At 36.3% G+C, this 19,525-nt stretch overlaps 1 protein-coding gene across 1 annotated transcript in view; it reads right to left on the reverse strand.

The window, feature by feature from the left end:
* ABCB7 (ATP binding cassette subfamily B member 7) overlaps positions 1-19,525 on the reverse strand; it is a 158,982-nt gene that overhangs the window by 24,949 nt on the left and 114,508 nt on the right. The window contains exons 5-11 of the mRNA XM_004022199.6: positions 4,945-5,077; positions 3,605-3,873; positions 2,956-3,044; positions 2,776-2,863; positions 1,847-2,021; positions 774-931; positions 47-210 (exon numbers count right to left, since the gene is read on the reverse strand). Coding sequence (XP_004022248.1) covers positions 47-210; positions 774-931; positions 1,847-2,021; positions 2,776-2,863; positions 2,956-3,044; positions 3,605-3,873; positions 4,945-5,077 — 1,076 coding nt within the window. The remainder of the gene's footprint in view (positions 1-46; positions 211-773; positions 932-1,846; positions 2,022-2,775; positions 2,864-2,955; positions 3,045-3,604; positions 3,874-4,944; positions 5,078-19,525) is intronic.

Below are 19,525 nucleotides of genomic sequence, written 5' to 3' on the forward strand. Positions count from 1 at the left end.
TCATCAATCAATGATGCAAAATTTTATAAACAACTAAATTACCCACCCTGACCCACTACCTCCTACAATGGCAACTTTCTTTCCTGCAGGGACTTCAAAAGATATTCCATTAAGGACTTTCTGCCCCTCAATGTATTCAAAATGCACATTATCAAAGGCCACCGTAGCTGTCTGTGGTGTGATCTGAAGGGGAGATGCCATCGCTTTGTCCTAGCAGGGAAGAAAAAAAAAAAAGCCACTTTATATACCGCCTAGAGTATTGCTATGCAGATAATTTTCTAATTCACAGAGATAAAAAGGAAAATAATGGGAGAGGAGAAAGTTTATAAATGGAGTTAGACCACTTCTATGCATGCTTTTAAAGATCTGTTTTTTCCCTCATTGCTAAGGGCAAAAATCTTGAATGCTCTGATTTCTGATCAATTTGTTTTGGGGAGGAAGAGAGATGGTGGGCAGGGGAGAAAGGAGGTTGAGAATATAAGGAGAGGCAGTAACATATTGTATCATTATTAGCAAAAGTAAATCAAGTGCAAGTACAAATAATTGAAGTTAACAAAATTTAGTGTCTAGGTATAATATTCTTTGCTAATGTTGTAAGGTTTCTAAACATATAAATAAGCTGTAATAGCCTTTTAATACACATTATAGTCCCAATTCCCACAAAAGACAAAATTAGTTTGCTAACATGGTGATATAAGACTATTATCCCAGAATAATACCATTATGGGATGATGCTTATATGCTTTTAAAAAGGTATTAAATACATTACTTACTTTAATTCGGGTGTCTACCTTGAGTAGAGTAAACAAGGTGTTCATATCTATAAGTGCTTGTCTAGTCTCTCTGTATACAGTTCCCAGAAAGTTAAGAGGTAATGAAAGCTGAAAAAGCAGTCCATTCACCATTACTAAATCTCCAACAGTAAGGGTACCTTAATATGCAGTTGGTAGAGAAAAAAAATACTTTAGATGTCATGAACTTTTCAGTTTAAGAAAAGTTTACAGTTTATTACTGTGGAATACAGTTGAAAACATACATAATCAGCAACTGTAAGGCCTACTCTAATTCCAAAGCATTTTAACCCATGATTTAGGAATATAGGGAACTAGATATGCACTAAGTGGAATGGGAAAAGCCTACCCATACAATACACATGATATATATATGAAAAAAGAATGGTTTAAAAAACAGAAAGAATGGTTTAAAAATGCAGACAGAAATGGAAGGCTGAAAATCTTTGCTTTCTTTCTAAGATACTAGCATAATATAAAGTAGAATTTTTTAAAAGTATAAATTAAAACATTGGAGCAAATAGATATCATGATTGGGAATGATAAACCATACATTAAGGTCACAGTGAATGAAAGAATCCTAGCTGAGCAAGCAAGTAACAGAAAAGAGGTAAGGATATTATTTATTTTTGAAATGTTTTACAAATGGACAGCTAATAGACAAAAGGTTACTAGTAATAAGACTGCTCGCACTTTAGTCCTTAGGACTAAACACTAAGTTAATTATACTTCCTTCTAGGTCCACAAGAGAAATTAGAAATATCAGATGCTAAAATGTATGTTACTCCTAAAAGAATCAGATTGTAGCCCCACAAACAGCAATCCCAATCAATCAGAAAATTAGTGCTAAATTTGTAGTGTTAAACAAAAGAAAACAACATACCATCAAGAAAACATATTGTGATACAAAAATGAAAGTACTCCAAGGATGTTATAGTACCTTAATAAATATGCTTTATTTATTTATGTGACTAAGACACATATTCCTTTCATTAATATTTATTTATAAAGGTTAAGTAAAACACTGACAAACGTGAAAACCACAGATCTATTACCTGCCACAATTCCCTGACTGGCGAGCACCATTATGGCTGTTAAGCCAACACTGAAAATAGCACTTTGACCAAAGTTCAGCATAGCCAGAGTAGAGGTACTTTTTAATGAAGCAGCTTCATATGTCTTCAAAAATCCATCATATCTTTGTGCTTCATAATTTTCATTATTAAAATACTATAAAATACATAAAATAGTAATTATATGTAAGTATAATTGGAATCAGACTTCATCTATGGATACAATTTTGTACTACACAGGAAATTTTAAAAAGAAACTTTCAATACATTGGACTATGGTACACCTGCAGTTTTCCACTATGGACAGTATTTTTAAAAGTCCATAAAATTCATCCCCGAAATAGTTAAAGAATGCCTAGTTAATTTAGATCTAGATCTATAAAAGCTGGCAAGGGACTTCCTTCACAAAGCCTTCCTTTGATCCCCTGAGACTCTCTAAATTCACAATTTCATTGCCCCCACCACATTATGCCTTCTTGTGTCATCACTTGCATACTTTAACTCTCCCAATGCTTAGCAAATTCTGGGAGGGCAAGGATTAAACAGCAATCATTGATTTTACTTCCCTCCTCATTATTGGACTTAGCATAGTGCTTTGCACACAAGAGGCATTCAGTAATATTTGTTAAATGGAAAAATGAACAAATAAATGAAAGAATTAGTGAAAAGCACTATGCTAGGCACTATGAAGGATAGAGTCAAAACTCAGTGTGCATTCTGAATCAAATGCTAACTATACTGTCACCACCACTTATAAATTAATTAAATAAACAATAAAGTACTATTATTTCACCATACCAAGATATCCTATCCTAATCTGCAGCTCTAACTTACAGCACCTATAATATTAAATGGCAGAACAAATCTTAGTACAGTGTGAAAGGAAGAAAAAGTCAAATTAAACATATTACCTTCACAGTTTCATAATTCAGCAGCGAGTCTATGGCAGCATTGCCTGCATCATTATCTGCTTTGTTCATTTCTATCCTAAATTTAGTTCTGTAAGACAAAGATGTGCATAGGTATGGAATGTCTGCTATAGAAGCGTAACTAATTTCTTCACCTTGACTGACCTCTGAGGAATACCTTACCTCCACTGTGTGATGGCAACTGTGAATGCTGTGTATGCACCAAGTGTTCCAAGGGTCACCAATGCAAACTGGGCACCACATCTATAATACTGGAAAAGACAAAAAAAGAAATGAGCTTAGTCATTATTCCTGTCAAATAGTTTATAATATATAATAGCAAACCTCAAAGAGTCTAATTAAAAATATGTTGGTATAAAGTTATATATATGAAAAACTAAGTAAGAAAACAAATACCTTAGAAAACCAACTTTAAGTTATACACATACTTTTAATTATAAAATATGAAATGGTGAATCATTATGCCTAAAATGCTATGAATGGTGAATAGCAAGAAACCTAGATAATCTGAGCATACCAGTCCCAAGTCATATACCATAATGTCTGCTAACAACAAAAAAACTGCAAGCATTAGCTAAATGACTGATCTATGTGTAGAACTGAACAACTCTTTACAATAACAACATGATAAAAGACTTTAGATACAGTCCCTTGAAGCTTGTGGCAAAATAATTAAACTGCATAATCCTTCTGGCATCATGGAATTTTGCTTTAAAATCATCAGCATGCAACAGTACAAAAGCTTCAAGTACTAAACATCTACTAACAAGAATGTATGATAAAAGGTTGTCATGAAAAAAGTTTTACCTACCAAAACTCCACTGACAAGAGTCACCTCAAACATGATGGGAAGAAGATTAAATACTAAAGCACTCAGGACAAAACTGATACCCCTTGTCCCTCTGTCAATAGCCTTTGATAAAGCTCCTGTCTGTCTGCTCAGGTGGAAAGCCAGATCCAGGTTGTGAAGATGCAGAAAGACATTTTTGGCGATTCTTCTGATTGAATTTTGGGCTACCTTGCCAAATACTGCATTTCGAACTTCATTAAAAAAGGCAGCTCCCGCTCTTGATACACCATCTAACAATACATTCAAGAAAAAATGGGGTGGAAAAACATTAGAATTGTTGCAGTGCAAAAAACAGCAAGGGCTCAGAAAATATTTGTACAATGAATGAGCATATCACAGAATACTTACACTAAAAGAAACCTAGAAAACATCTAGCCTAGTTGAGTATTAATTTTTCCACCACTATGAAAATCCTTCATTGTTATTTATCCCCATAAGGTCCCAGATGTTGAAAGATTTTTTTCCAAGTAAATACTTTTACTAAATAGCAACCCAAAAGACCCTGATGCTGGGAAAGATTGAAGGAAGGAGGAGAAGGGGACAAAAGAGGATGAGATGGTTGGATGGCATCACCGACTCAATGGACATGAGTTTGAGTGAACTCCGGGAGTTGGTGATGAACAGGGAGGCCTAGTGTGCTGCAGTCCATGGGGTTGCAGAGAGTCGGACATGACTGAGCAACTGAACTGAACTGAGCCCATAAGGTCTTATTATAGATAAATGCACAGTATCTGTTGAGGTTTTGTGATCTAATTCAATTCCCCCAAGAAACAAATGATAAAATTGATATCCTGGAAAATCCAAGTGCTTTGACTAAGCATGCCCCAACTCAGGTCTGAATCTCACAGAGTATTCTTTCTATGGCATGGGGACACAAAGCATTATATTCTTTATAAATTGCAGATCTGTGTCATGGCTACTGAATATAATTTAAAAACATTTAATACACATATATCATTATTTAGCCATTTCCTATTTAACAGCTAACAACAACAGCAAGAATATAACTATAGTCTTACTAAAAAGATATCTTATAAGGAGTCTATTAGAAGTGGCTGTTATGAATTTAATGTCTTATTTCATGTTATTGCTCTCTAGAACTTAGAAACTTTTATTATATAATTTTTTGAAAGTATATAGTATAAAGAACATTTAAAAATCACATATCAAAAAAAATTGCACATAATACAAATATCCAAAATGCTAAGTTATGTTTGTGGTAAAAGGTCATATGCTCAAGTATGATAAAACCCTCTTGAAAAAAGTCAACACCTGTAGACAGATTAAAGAACCACACATACAGCCAATCAGAACTGCTGTTGCCATGGTTGCAACTGTATTTGGTGCATCACTCAGGTTCAGCATGTTTCCCGACATCTGGTTGAGGCTGTCTACAGCATATTTAAACATGAAGGGAACCACAATATTCATGGCCTAAAAACATAAAAGTAGCAATTATCCATCATATACAAATTATTTTTTTACAAAAGTACAAATATTTACCTTAAACTAGCATTTATGGGAATGTTTAGATATTAACCATTTACCATGGAATCATTATTCCTAGTTTATAAAGATAAAATCTTTGGCAGTGGGAGAGCCGTCATTTCAGGATTCCTACTTCACACTGACTGTCATGTTAATATTCATTTACAAGCTATGTGCATTAGTCAAATGCTCCTGCCTCCATGAAATCATCCCATCATCCACTCAAAAATTCTTTCTTTGTTATCTAAAATCCTACAGAGCTCATGGCACATACAGCAAATTGCCTTATGTTATAGTTACTTGTGTATATATTTTTCTTTTCTACCAGGTTCTTGACATTCTGTATCATATTCCTCTTTCTGTCCCACTTATATTGAGTACAATGCTTTGTAGGTAGAAGATATTCAATAAACATGTGTAAAATTATTTATTCACCAAAACAATGGTAAAACCGAAATTACACTGCAGAAAGGATCTCAAAAGCAGATAAATTATAAGTATCTGTGGCTGATTCATACACCACTGGCAAGGGAAAAAGAAACAACATTGATAGATACATTTGCCCCAGAAAAAAAAATCCCTTTGCTCCAATACCATATAAAACAAAACCCAATGAATACCAAACTAAGCTTTCAAACACCAACCTATTTCTCCATGAGAATACATCAAAAAAAAAATTGGGGGTACAATGCTTTCATATATTCAAGATAAGTTAGTCACTCACTCACATTTCACATTTTCTACAAAGTTATACTGTTAAAAACACTAACCATCATTTAGAAAAAGGAAGTTGGTAAAGCTGGCCGTTTTCTTTGAAGAAATTAAATTCATATACATTAATAATGTGAAAACAATTTCATAAGACTTAACAAAAACAATGAAATCCCAGTTCTCGTTAGTTCCATTATTATATCATTAATCTTTGATAAACAGAAAGAATATGGTCAATAAATCTAAGATTAGCTACAACTGACAGGAACTACGTAAACCTTACCAATCAAGATTTCAAATGTATAAAAATGTCTTAGCATCCAATTAGGTACTGTAACATTTAATATCATTAAAACAGACAGCAGATGTTGGAATATTTTTAAGACTCAATGCTATGGAAAAAATTGCTTAAAACTTTAAGATTTATAACTTCCCAAATATAATCTAATAAATAGTTGGTTTCAAGTGACATAAAAATTTCTAAATTCTGATTCCCATATAATCATATATTCTTATGCATTTTTGCTTCTACTTGAAATGGTCTCCCTGCTCAATTTACCTCTCCACTTTGTTCTTCAAAACCCACTTTGAATCGCATTCCCATCATGATGCCTTCTCTAAAATCTGTAGCTCTTTTGGCACTTTCTATTTTCTAACCTTTCTTTTTTTATAGTTTAAAGCACAGCATTTGTAATTTTTATCATATATTTATCACTCACTTTATCTCCAGGTGCATGTGTATGGATAACTCAGTGGAAACCTTCTGCAACAAACAAACATTTTGTAAAAATAGCTATAGGAGTAGCAATGGTGCCTAGGTACCTATCACAAATGTGAGAGCTGAATGAAATGGGTATTACCTCTAAAACTGAGAAAACTCAGGTTCTATGATTTTTAATGAGTTGTTTAGTAAGCAGCTTCCCTGCTGGCTCACAGGTTAAAGTGTCTGCCTTCAATGCGGGAGACCCGGGTTCGATCCCTGGGTCGGGAAGATCCCCTGGAGAAGGAAATGGTAACCCACTCCAGTATTCTTGCCTGGAGAATCCCATGGACTGAGGAGCCTGGTGGGCTGTAGTCCACAGGGTCACAAAGAGTCGGACACGACTGAGTGACTTTACTTACTTACTTAGTAAGCAGCAGGGCTGGAATTAAAATCCAGGTCTACTTTGAAATTCAGATTTTTTTCCAGTATACCATAACTGTATCAGCAGCTTATAAGGCAGGGCCAATAGTATTTAATTACTTTTGTACCTTAAAATGGCTAGAGAAGGAAATGGCAACCTACTCCAGTATTCTTGCCTGAAGAATCCCATGGACAGAGGAGCCTGGCAGGCTACAGTCCATGGGGTCGCAAGAGTCAGACATGACTTAGTGACAAAACCACCACTACCACCACCACCCTAAATGGATACTCTTAAGTGCAATACTTAAACCAGTTACATCTGGTAACAGCTGAAAAGTATTTAAATAAATTTGCACAAGTAATTTAAATAAATTTGATACAGATTCCAGGTTTTCTGTATAATAAGGCTAAATCCCCTCACTTGCATTCCAGTATACCAGGGACTCTTTGGTGGCTTAATGATAAAGAATCTGCCTGCAATGCAGGAGACATGGGTTCAATCCCTGGGTCAGGAACTTCCCCTGGAGAAGAAAATGGCAACCTACTCCAGCATTCTTGCCTGAGAAATCAAATGGACAGAGAAGCCTAGAAGGCTACAATTCATGGGGTTGTAAGAATCAGTCACAACTTAGCAACTAAAACACCACAACACTTTTGAGTGCAAGAAAAAGTAATAGTTACAGCTAGCATGCAATTCTCACAATGCATAGCCTATTATATCTTTGCCATACTTAGAGTGAATTGTCACCGAAACTAATGTATCACCAAGAAAACTGTGCAATTTTATTTTTTTTGAAAATGTATTTACATTTGGTCAAATTGAGAGCATCCTTATAAGCATATAAAGAACTTGAATGTCATCTGTCTGTAGTTAGCACAGTGTTAAGAACATACACTACCTGTAATGGTAATTGTTGATTACTGTCAGTTTCCCCATAAAAGTAATTTTTAAAAGAAAAGGAAAAACACTAAAGAAATGGAAAAGATTACATGTAGATGTTATCTACATGTAGACCATTAGTATACCATTACATGTGGTTTCCACCGATCTTGTGATATTTTGAGGATGTGTTCAGTTGCTCAGTCATGTCTGACTCTTTGTGGCCACATGGACTGTAGCTTGCCAGGCTCCTCAGTCCATGGAATTTTCCAGGCAGGAATACTGGAGTGGATTGCCATTCCCTACTCTGGGGGTTTTCCTGACCCAGGGATCAAATCCATGTCTCAGGTCTCCTTCTTTGGTGGGTGGATTCTGGGACTGGGGGTGGTAGTGGTGGCAAATACTGATTTCTCCCTAATATTCTGCCTTCAGCAGAACTAGACTTAAATCATCTCAGACAACTGTGATTTTTTAACTTTTCATTTTGAAATAATTATAGGCTGACAGGAAGTTGCAGAAGTAGTACAGAGACTCATAACCCTTCACCCAGCATCTCCTAATGATGGCATCTATTATATAGCTTTAGTTCAATATCAAAACCAAAAATGTACATTGGCACATTGCTGTTAACTAGGCTATAGAACTCATTCAGTTTTCATCATTTTTAAATGTGTATTAGTGTGTGTGTGGTTTGTATGTGTTTTCTATATGGTTCTATGCAATTCTGTCCCATGTTCAGATCCATGTAATCATCACAACAATCAAGACATAGAACTGTACCATCACCACAAAAGAACTTCCTTATGCTACTTATTTATATTCCTTCATCAAAGATGATGTATCTATCAGTAGCTCATCTCTTTTTACTGCTGAGTACTAGTCTGTGGATATAGCAGAATTTATTCAACCACTCATTCATATCTGAAGGACATTATGGTTGTTTCTAGTTTGGGGCTATTATTAATAAAGATGTTATGAACATTTTCATACAGGTGGTCATATGTTTTCATTTCTCTGTGATAAATGCCCAAGTGGGTAATTGCTAAGTCATATGGTAAGCCTACACTGAACTTTTTAACAAACTGCCATATTCTTTCAAAGTGGCTGGTACCACTTTATATTACTACCAGTAAAGTATGAATGATCCAATTCCTGTGCATCCTCACCAACATTTGGTCGTCACAGTGTTTTTAAATTTTGAAACTATTTTAATAGGTGTATAGTGATATTTCATTGTGGTTTTAATTTGCATTTCCATAACAGCAAAGATGTTGAATATCTTTGCAGGTACTCTCTGTGATTCATATATCCTCTCTGATAAAATATGTTGGTGTCTTTTGTGCATTCTATATTCGGATTGTTTTTCGCTATTGGAATTTTAGGAATTCTTTATATTCTAGATATAGCCCTCTGTTGGTTATGTGATTTATAAATATTTCCTTCCAGTACATAGCTTGTCTTTCATCTTACTGAGGCACCTGAATTCCTACCTCACCTAGAGTCATGAGTCCCTTTCCCTAGGAAACAATGGAGGCCAAGGTAAGAACCAGGACTTTCAAACCCATTTGCAGAGCAGTGCCATGAGAGGCCTGCTAAATAGAAAGATTTAAATGACATCCAGTCTCATGGTACCCCAAATGCCCAGGTTTCGATAAAAAAGTCACTCATCATCCCAAGAATGCCTAAGATAGCAACTTGAATAAGAAAATGCATAGACAGAAATATTAGAACTACCTGACTAGAATTTCAGAGTAGCTATCATAAAAGTACTTCAAGGAACATTTATAAACATGCTTAAATCAACAAAAATAAAAAGTCTCAGCAAATAGAGATAAAAGAAGAAAATGAAAAAATCTGAAACTGAAAAATATAACTGACGTAAAAAAGCCTGAATGGATGGGATCCATGGCAGAATGAAGAGGACAAAGGAAAGAATATGTAAACTTGAAGACAGAACAATAGAAATTACTGAATATGAACAACAGAGAGAAAATAGACACTCCTCTAATTTGGCAAAGACAAACCCAAGAATTCAAGAAACTGAGCAACCATAAATAGGGATGAATCCAAAGAAATCCACACTTAGACACATCAAAATAAAACTTCTGAAAGCTAAAGACAAAAAACTACTAAAAGAGCTAGACACAAATAATACATTAAGTATAAGAGAAAAACAATTTGAAGACAGATTTCCAGGGAGGCTAGCAGGAAGTGGCATTTTTCAAGTGGTAAAAGAACTGTCAACCAAAATCCTATCACCGCAAATTAGCCTTCAGAAATGAAGGTAATAGCAACACATTCTCAGAGTAAAGAAAACTAATAAGAATTAATTAACAGCAGACCTGCTCTAAAAGAAATGCTAAAGGAAATTCTTCATATTCAAGGAAATGCTAATAGAAGCAGTCTGAATCCCAGAACATTAGGACTGAAGGAAAAGTAACAGAAATGGTAAATATCTAAGCAAATACAGTAGCATATTCTTAAGTTCTAAAAATATATTTGATGGTTTAAAGCAAAAATTAAAACACTGACTAATGGGGTTTTCAGTGTATGCAGGTGTAACACATATAATGATTTGTAAACATAAAGGGGGTCTTAGAGGGTGGTAAGGTTTTTACATTTCACTTGAAGCGATAATGTACTGATTCTAAGTAGACCGTGAAAAGTATATTATAATTCCTAGAGCAACTACTAAAAACTTATACAAAGAGATAGACCAAAACGCACAAGAGATAAAATGGGATAGTAAAACCTGTTCAAATAATGGAAAATATGGTAGGAAAGGTGAAACAAAGCAACAATAAAGAGAAATAAAGAGACAATTAGCAGAAAACAAATAATGAAATCGAAGACCACTATTTTCAATAGCTAGGACATGGAAGGAACCTAGTTATTCATCAACAGATAAATGGATAAAGAAGTCATTGTACATATATGCAATGGAATATTACTCAGCCATAAAAAGGAACACATTTGAGTCAGTCCTAACGAGGTGGATGAACCTACAGCCTATTTTACAGAGTGAAGTAATTCAGAAAGAGAAAAACAAATATCATGTATTAATGCATATATATGGAATCTAGAAAAATGGTACTGATGAACCTATTTGCAAGGGAGTAATAGAGATGCAGACATAGAGAACATATTTGTGGACACTGGAGGAAGGAGAGAGTGAGACAAATAGAGACAGCAACATTGAAACATGCATTACCACATGTAAAACAGGTAGCTGTAGGGAATTCCCTGTTCCCAAGGAAGCAGTTCAAATCTGGTGCTCTCTGACTACTTGTGGGGGGTGGGGTGGGGGGTGGGTGGAGGGAGGATGGAGTGGGATGTGAGAGGGAGGTTTCAGAGGAAGGGGGCATATGTACACCTATGGTTGATTCATGTTGATATATGGAAGTAACCAATGTAATATTGTAAAGCAATTATTCTCCAATTAAAAATAAATAAATTAAGATAAACTCAACTCAGGTCAGCTCTCAAAAATAAAATGGTAGCCCAAACTTCGAATACATCAGTAATTACCAATACAATTATCATTATAATGAGCAATATAAACAATTATTAATGTATCAATAAACAAGCAATTAACAACTGGAAACCAAAATTTTTAAAAATTTACAACACCCCTCCCCACAAAAACAAATCCTTAAGTATAAACCCAGGGTTTCTCAACCTTTACTACTAACATTTAGATAATTTTTTCCTATAGGAGGGGCTGTTCTGTGTACTTCAGGATGTTTAGTGTCTAACCTCTACTGACCACAAGTTAGCAGCACTCCCCAGCACTGCGCAAATGTGACCAATAAAATGCCTCTAAAGTGTTAAAGTGTCAGTCACTTAGTTGTGTCCAACTCTTTGTGACCCATGGACTGTACCCACCAGGCTCCTCTGTTCATGGGATTCTCCAGGCAAGAACACTGGTGTGGGTTGCCATTCCCTTCTCCAGGGGATCTTCCTGACCCAGGGATTGAACCTGGGTCTCCTGCACTGCAGGCAGATTCTTTATTGTCTGAGCTACCAGGGAAGCCCTAGATACTGCCACATGTCCCCTTAAGAGCAAAATCAGGAGAACCACTGATTTTAATTGGGAACCACTGATCTAATCAAATATGTACAGTATCTATATGCTGAAAGCTACAAATACATATGAAATAAGTTACAGAAGATCTAAATAAATGGGGAGACATACTGTGTTCATCAACTGTAAGAATCAACATAGTAGGGGGCATCAATTTTCCCCAAATTGGTCTAGAGATTTATTAAAAATCCATTTAAGAGTCCCATCCAGCTTGTCTGTAGCAATGATTGAAGAAAAGAAACTAGAAAAGCCAAAATAATTTCGGAAAAAAAATGAGACGAACCATACTACCTCTCTTTAAGACATACTATAAACCTACAATACGGAAGGCATTGTGGTGTTGATGAATGGAGAGACACATAGATAAAAGAAACAGAATTCAGAAAATGATGACATTCAACTATCTATCTGAGAAAGAATAATGGCTCCCTAAATATTTCCATGTACTAATATCCAGAACCTAGATGATACCTTACATGGTAAAATGGACTTTGCAGATGTGATTAAACTAGAGAATATGAGCTGGGGAGAGTATTCTGTATTATCTAGGTGGGACACATAAAATCAAAAAGTTCCTTATAAGTGCGAAGTAGGAGGGCCAAAGTAAAGGAAAAAATGGTATGACTATAGAATCCAAGAGTTAAAGAGTCAAGAAGACTGAAGATGCTGTTAGCTTCAAGATGGAGGAAGGGGCCTCAAGCCAAACAATGCAGGTGACTTCTAGAAGCTGGAAGTGAAACTGAAAGTCGTTCAGTTCTGTCCGACTCTGGGACCCAATGGACTATACAGTTCATGGAATTCTCCAGGCCAGAATACTGGAGTGGGTAGCCTTTCCCTTCTCCAGGGGATCTTCCCAACCCAAGGATCAAAACTGAGTCTCCCACACTGCAGTGGATTCTTTACCAGCTGAGCCCTAAGGGAAGCCCCAAGAATACTTGAGTGGGTAGCCTATTCCTCCTCTAGCAGATCTTCCCAGCCCAGGAACTGAATGGGGATTTTTTGCATTACAGGTGGATTCTTTACCAACTGAACTACCAGAGAAGCCCAGAAGCTAAAAAAGGCAAGGAAACCGATCCTCTCCCAAGAGACACTGGAGGGAGCACAATCCTGCTAAATGGCTTTATTTTGATCCAGTGAAATCTAATTTTGGACTCCTGACCTTTAGAAACATAAGAAAATAAATTTGTGTTGTCTAAGTACTAAATTTTTTAAAAGTTGTTATAGCAGCAATAGGAAACAAAGAAAATTCAATGGGAAGAAGAGAGCCTTCATGTAGGAACAACCAGACAAAATCATGAAACATCATTTAAATGCAAAACAATAATTAATGCAAAATGGAGCACAGATCTAAATGTAAATATAACTTTTAGATGAAAACACAGGGGAAAATCTTAATGACCTTAAGTTAGGCAAATAATTCTTAGACATAACAACGAAAGCATAATCCATAAAGAAAAAAATGATGAACTGAAATCTATTAAAATTTAAAACATTTATTCTATATAAGATATTATTAAGGGAACTGGGAGAAAATATTTGCAAATTATATATCTGGGAAAGGTCTCATACAGAATATATAAATAATTCACTAAACTCAACAGTAGAAACAACAGTTCAAATAAAAAATAGACAAAACATTTGCACAGACACTTCATCAAAGTGGACATAGGGATGGCAACAAAGTACAAGCAAAGATATTCAACATCATTAGCCATTAGAGAAATGTATATTAAAGCCACAAGAAAGCACTATGCCTGATGATACCAAGGGTAGTACTAGGTTTGTGCAAACGTAATCACGGTTTTAGACCATGAAATTTAAATCATTATAACTAGGCTCAAATACATCTTTATTAATCAAAATAAGAACCATTACAATCAATACATTTTTGCCAAAGAGAAATTAGTTTGTTTATTCTTATACCATAACAAATCTGTGCTTCAGGATTCAACAAACTTTTTGTAAAGTATTTTCTGCACCTGCTGGTTGTGGAATCATTTTCCCTGAAAAAATGGTTTCAAAATACTTGAAGGAGTGGTAATCAGTTGATGAGAGGTCAGGTGAATATGATGGATGAGGCAAAACTTTGTAACCAAATTCATTCAACCTTTGAAGCACTGGTTGTGCAATGTACAGTCGGACATTGTCATGGAGAAGACTTGGGCTCTATCTGTTGACCAAAGCTGGCTGCAGGCATTGCAGTTTTTGGTGCATCTCACTGATTTGCTGAGCATATTTCTCAGATGTAATAGTTTTGTCAGGATTCAGAAAGCTGTAGTGGATCAGAATAGCAGCAGAACACCAAACAGTGACCATGACCTCATTTTGGTGCAAGTTTGACATTGGGAAATGCTTTGGAGCTGCTTCTTGGTTCAAACGCTGAGCTGGTCATTATCAGTTGTCATATAAAATCCACTTTTCATCACGTGTCACAATCTGATCAAGATATGGTTCATTGTTGTTACACAGAATAACAGAAGACGACACTGCAAAATGACAACTTTTTTTGATTTTTTGGTCAGCTCATGAGGCATCCACTTACTGAGCTTTCTCACCTTTCCAATTTGCTTCAAATGCCAAATGACTGCAGAATGGTAGAAACTGAGTTCTTCAGCAACTTCTCATGTAGTTGTAAGAGGATCAGCTTCAATGACTGTTCTCAACTGGCCATTGTCAATTTTCAATGGCCACCAACTATGCTCCTCATCTTCAAGACTTGTTTCCTTTGCAAAAACTTCTTGAACCACCACTGCACTGTACATTCATTAAGAGTTCGTGAGCCAAACGCACTGCTGATGTTTTGAGTTCTCTCTGCTGCTTTACAACTCATTTTGAACTTGAATAAGAAAATCACTTGAATTTGATTTTTGTCTAACATCATTTCCAGAGTTTAAAGTAAATACAAAATAGACAGGAAGTAATACGTTATCGGAAGAGAAGACTCTACAAATGGACATCACCAGATGGTCAACATCGAAATCAGATTCATTATATTCTTTGCAGCCAAAGATGGAGAAGCTCTATACAGTCAGCAAAAACAAGATGGGAGCTGACTGCGGCTCAGATCATGAACCCCTTATTGCCAAATTCAGACTTAAATTGAAGAAAGTGGGGAAAAACACTAGATCATTCAGGTATGAACTAAATAAAATCCCTTATGATTATACAGTGGAAGTAAGAAATAGATTTAAGGGACTAGGTCTGATAGACAGAGTGCCTGATGAATTATGGAGGGATGTTTGTGACATGGTACAGGAGACAAGGATCAAGACCATCCTCATGAAAAAGAAATGCAAAAGAGCAAAATGGCTGTCTGAGGAGGCCTTACAAATAGCTGTGAAAAGAAGAGAAGCGAAAAGCAAAGGAGAAAAGGAAAGATATAAGCATCTGAATGCAGAGTTCCAAAGACTAGCAAGAAGAGATAAGAAAGGCTTCCTCAGCCATCAATGCAAAGAAATAGAGGAAAAGAACAGAATGGGAAAGACTAGAGATCTCTTCAAGAAAATTAGAGATACCAAGGGAACATTTCATGCAAAGATGGGCTCAATAAAGGAGAGAAATGGTATGGACTTAACGGAAGCAGGAGATATTAAGAAGTGGCAAGAATACACAGAACTGTACAAAACTTCACGACCCAGATAATCATGATGGTGTGATAACTCACCTAAAGCCAGACATCCTGGATGTGAAGTCAAGTGGGCCTTAGGAAGTATCACTACAAACAAAGCTAGTGGAGGTGATGGAATTCCAGTTGAGCTATTTCAAATCCTGAAAGATGATGCTGTGAAAGTGCTGCACTCAATATGCCAGCAAATTTGGAAAACTCAGCAGTGGCCACAGGACTGGAAAAGGTCAGTTTTCATTCCAATCCCAAAGAAAGGCAATGCCAAAGAATGCTCAAACTACCACATAATTGCACTCATCTCACACGTTAGTAAAGTAATGCTCAAAATTCTCCAAGCCAGGCTTCAGCAATATGTGAACTGTGAACTTTCAGATCTTCAAGCTGGTTTTAGAAAAGGCAGAGAAACCAGAGATCAAATTGCCAACATCTACTGGATCATCAAAAAAGCAAGAGAGTTCCAGAAAAACATCTATTTCTGCTTTATTGACTATGCCAAAGCTTTTGACTGTGTGGATCACAAGAAACTGTGGAAAATTCTGAAAGAGATGGGAATACAGACCACCTGACCTGCCTCTTGAGAAACCTATATGCAGGTCAGGAAGCAACAGTTAGAACTGGACATGGAACAACAGACTGGTTCCAAGTAGGAAAAGAGAATGTCAAGGCTGTACATTGTCACCCTGCTTATTTAACTTATATGCAGAGTACATCATGAGAAATGCTGGGCTGGAGGAAGCACTAGCTGCAATCAAGATTGTTGGGAGAAATATCAATAACCTCAGATATGCAGATGACACCATCCTTATGGCAGAAAGTGAAGAGGAACTAAAAAGCCTCCTGATGAAAGTGAAAGTGGAGAGTGAAAAAGTTGGCTTAAAGCTCAACATTCAGAAAACGAAGATCATGGCATCTAGTCCCATCACTTCACGGCAAATAGATGGGGAAACAGTGTCAGACTTTATTTTTTGGGGCTCCAAACTCACTGCAGATGGTGACTGCAGCCATGAAATTAAAAGACGCATGCTCCTTGGAAGGAAAGTTATGACCAACCTAGATAGCATATTAAAAAGCAGAGATGTTACGTTGCCAACAAAGGTCCATCTAGTCAAGGCTATGGTTTTTCCAGTGGTCATGTATGGATGTGAGAGTTGGACTGTGAAGAAAGCTGAGTGCCGAAGAATTGATGCTTTTGAACTGTGGTGTTGGAGAAGATGCTTGACAGTCCCTTGGACTGCAAGGAGATCCAACCAGTCCATCCTAAAGGAGATCAGTCCTGGATGTTCATTGGAAGGACTAATGTTGAAGCTGAAACTCCAATACTTTGGCCACCTCATGCGAAGAGCTGACTCACTGGAAAAGACCCTGATGCTGGGAGGGATTGGGGGCAGGAGGAGAAGGGGACAACAGAGGATGAGATGGCTGGATGGCAACACTGACTTGATGGATATGAGTTTGAGTGAATTTTGGGAGTTGGTGATGGACAGGGAGTCCTGGCGTGCTGTGATTAATGGGGTTGCAAAGAGTTGGACATGACTGAGTGACTGAACTGAACTGAATAAGTTATCAGCAAAAAATATAAAGTGAGAGATGTGCATTAATATTATGTATAACATAACCACATTAAGAATGTATTCCAATATCAAAGGTAAATTTCAACAATGCAAAAACTGCAGTTACTTTTGCACCAACCTAATGAACGATATCCCAGGTGGTGCCAGTGGTAACAAAATCCCTGCCAGTGCAGGAGACGAGTCTTTCAATCCCTGGTTCTGAAGGATGCCCTGGAGGAGGGCATGGCAACCAAGTCTAGTTTTCTTGCTTAGAGAACTGAAGCGACAGAACAGCCTGGGGGGGCTATAGTCCATAGGGATGCAAAGAGTCGAACACGACTGAAGCGACTTAGCATGCACAGACAATAAAAAGAAGTGAAGCAACTGAAACTCCTCATATATTGCAAGCGGAAAGACAAACACAGCCATTTTAGAAAATAACCTGGCAGTTTCTTATAGAGTTAAAAATACACTTACCATAACCCAGCAATTCCACTCCTAGGTATCTATCCTGGAAAAATGAAAACTCACATTCACACAAACACCTGTACTTGAGTGTTTACAGCAACTCTAGTTATAATTGCCAAAGAGTGTGGAAAGAAACAAAATGTCCATTAGTGGATAAATGGATCAACAAACTCCAGTATGTCCATACTATGGAATACTGTTCATTAATAAAAGGTAATGAACTAGTGATAGAATCAGCAACTTGCATGAATGACAAAGATATTACACTGAATTAGAGAAGCCAGCTCAAAAGCTTATATATTTTATCATTTCATTTTTATGGTATTCTCAAAATGACAAAACTACAGTGACAGAGAACAAATGAGTGATAACTGGCAGTAAGGGGTCTAGAGAGGATATATCTACCAATGGGTTGCAAAAAGGAGCTTTTTTGAAATGATAACACTTTTCTGGGCCATACTGTGACAGTAATTATACAGATATACACCTGTTAAAAATCACAGATCTATAAATCAAACAGTGAGTATATTTTATTGCATGTATACTAAAAATAAAGCCAGTTATCACAGGTCACACTACATCCAGCTCCCTTAGGGGCTGGAATTATCTAAAAATAATGCTAGATGATATTGTATTTCATAAAAAGTGACTAAATATGAACTTTCATATTAAGAAACTGGTTATTTTTACTAAATTATAACCATATGACAAATGAATATGGAATAACTACAAAGTCCCCATGAATTTAAGTTCAAGAGAAATAAAGGAACTTATTCTCACAAAACTTTTTTCTTTCCTAGATGAAAAACTTGAAGTTATATATATATATATAAATAATCTGCTAAACTCCTGAATTTTCACAGAGACTGGTATATCATAGGGAATTGAAATCTTTTAATTTTAACATCCGAAGGTACAATTTGGGACATGGAAGAACAAAGTTAAGAAAAAAGTAAAATCACCATAAACAATGGTCAAAGGTGCAATGTCAAAGATGACAGATGATCTCTGTTCATTTCCAAGGCAAACCATTCAATATCACGGTAATCCAAGTCTATTCCCAAACTACTAATGGCAAAGAAGCTGAAGTTGAACAGTTCTATGAAGACCGACAGCATCTTCTAGAACTACACCCAAGAAAGATGTCCTTTTCATCACAGGGACTGGAATGCAAAAGCAGAAAGTCAAGAGATACTTGGAATAACAGGCAAACTTAGCCTTGGAGTACAAAACAAAGCAGGGCAAAAGCTAACAGAGTTTTGCCAAGAGAACACAAAACACTTCAAACAACCTCTTCCAACAACACAAGAGACAACTCTACTACACATGGGCATCATTAGATGGTGAATACCCAAATCAGACTGATTATATTCTTTGCAGCCAAAGATGGAGAAGCTCTATACAGTCAGCAAAAACAAGACCAGGAGCTGACTGTGGCTCAGATCATAAGCTCCTTATTGCCAAATTCAGACCTAAATTGAGGAAAGTAGGGAAAACCACCAGACCATTCAGATATGTCCTAAATCAAATCCCTTACAATTATATAGTAGAAGTGACAAATGATTAGATCTGATTCAGAGTGCCTGAAGAACTATGGATAGAGATTCATGGCATTGTACAGAAGGTGGTTATCAAAACCATTCCCAAGAAAAAGAAATGCAAATAGGCAAAATGGTTGTCTGAGGAGGCCTTACAAATACCTGAGAAAAGAGAAGCAAAGGGCAAAGGAGAAAAGGAAAAATAATACCTATCTGAATGCAGACTTTCAAAGAATAGCAAGGAGAGATGAGAAAGTCTTCTTAAGTGATCAATGCAAAGAAATAGAGGAAAACAATAGAATGGGAAAGACTAGAGATCGCCTCAAGAAAATTAGAGATAACAAGAGAACATTTCATGCAAAGATGGGGACAATAAAGGACAGAAATAGTATGAACCTAACAGAAGCAGAAGGCA

Source organism: Ovis aries, chromosome X (genome assembly GCF_016772045.2).
Source record: "Ovis aries strain OAR_USU_Benz2616 breed Rambouillet chromosome X, ARS-UI_Ramb_v3.0, whole genome shotgun sequence".
Lineage (NCBI taxonomy): Eukaryota > Metazoa > Chordata > Mammalia > Artiodactyla > Bovidae > Ovis > Ovis aries.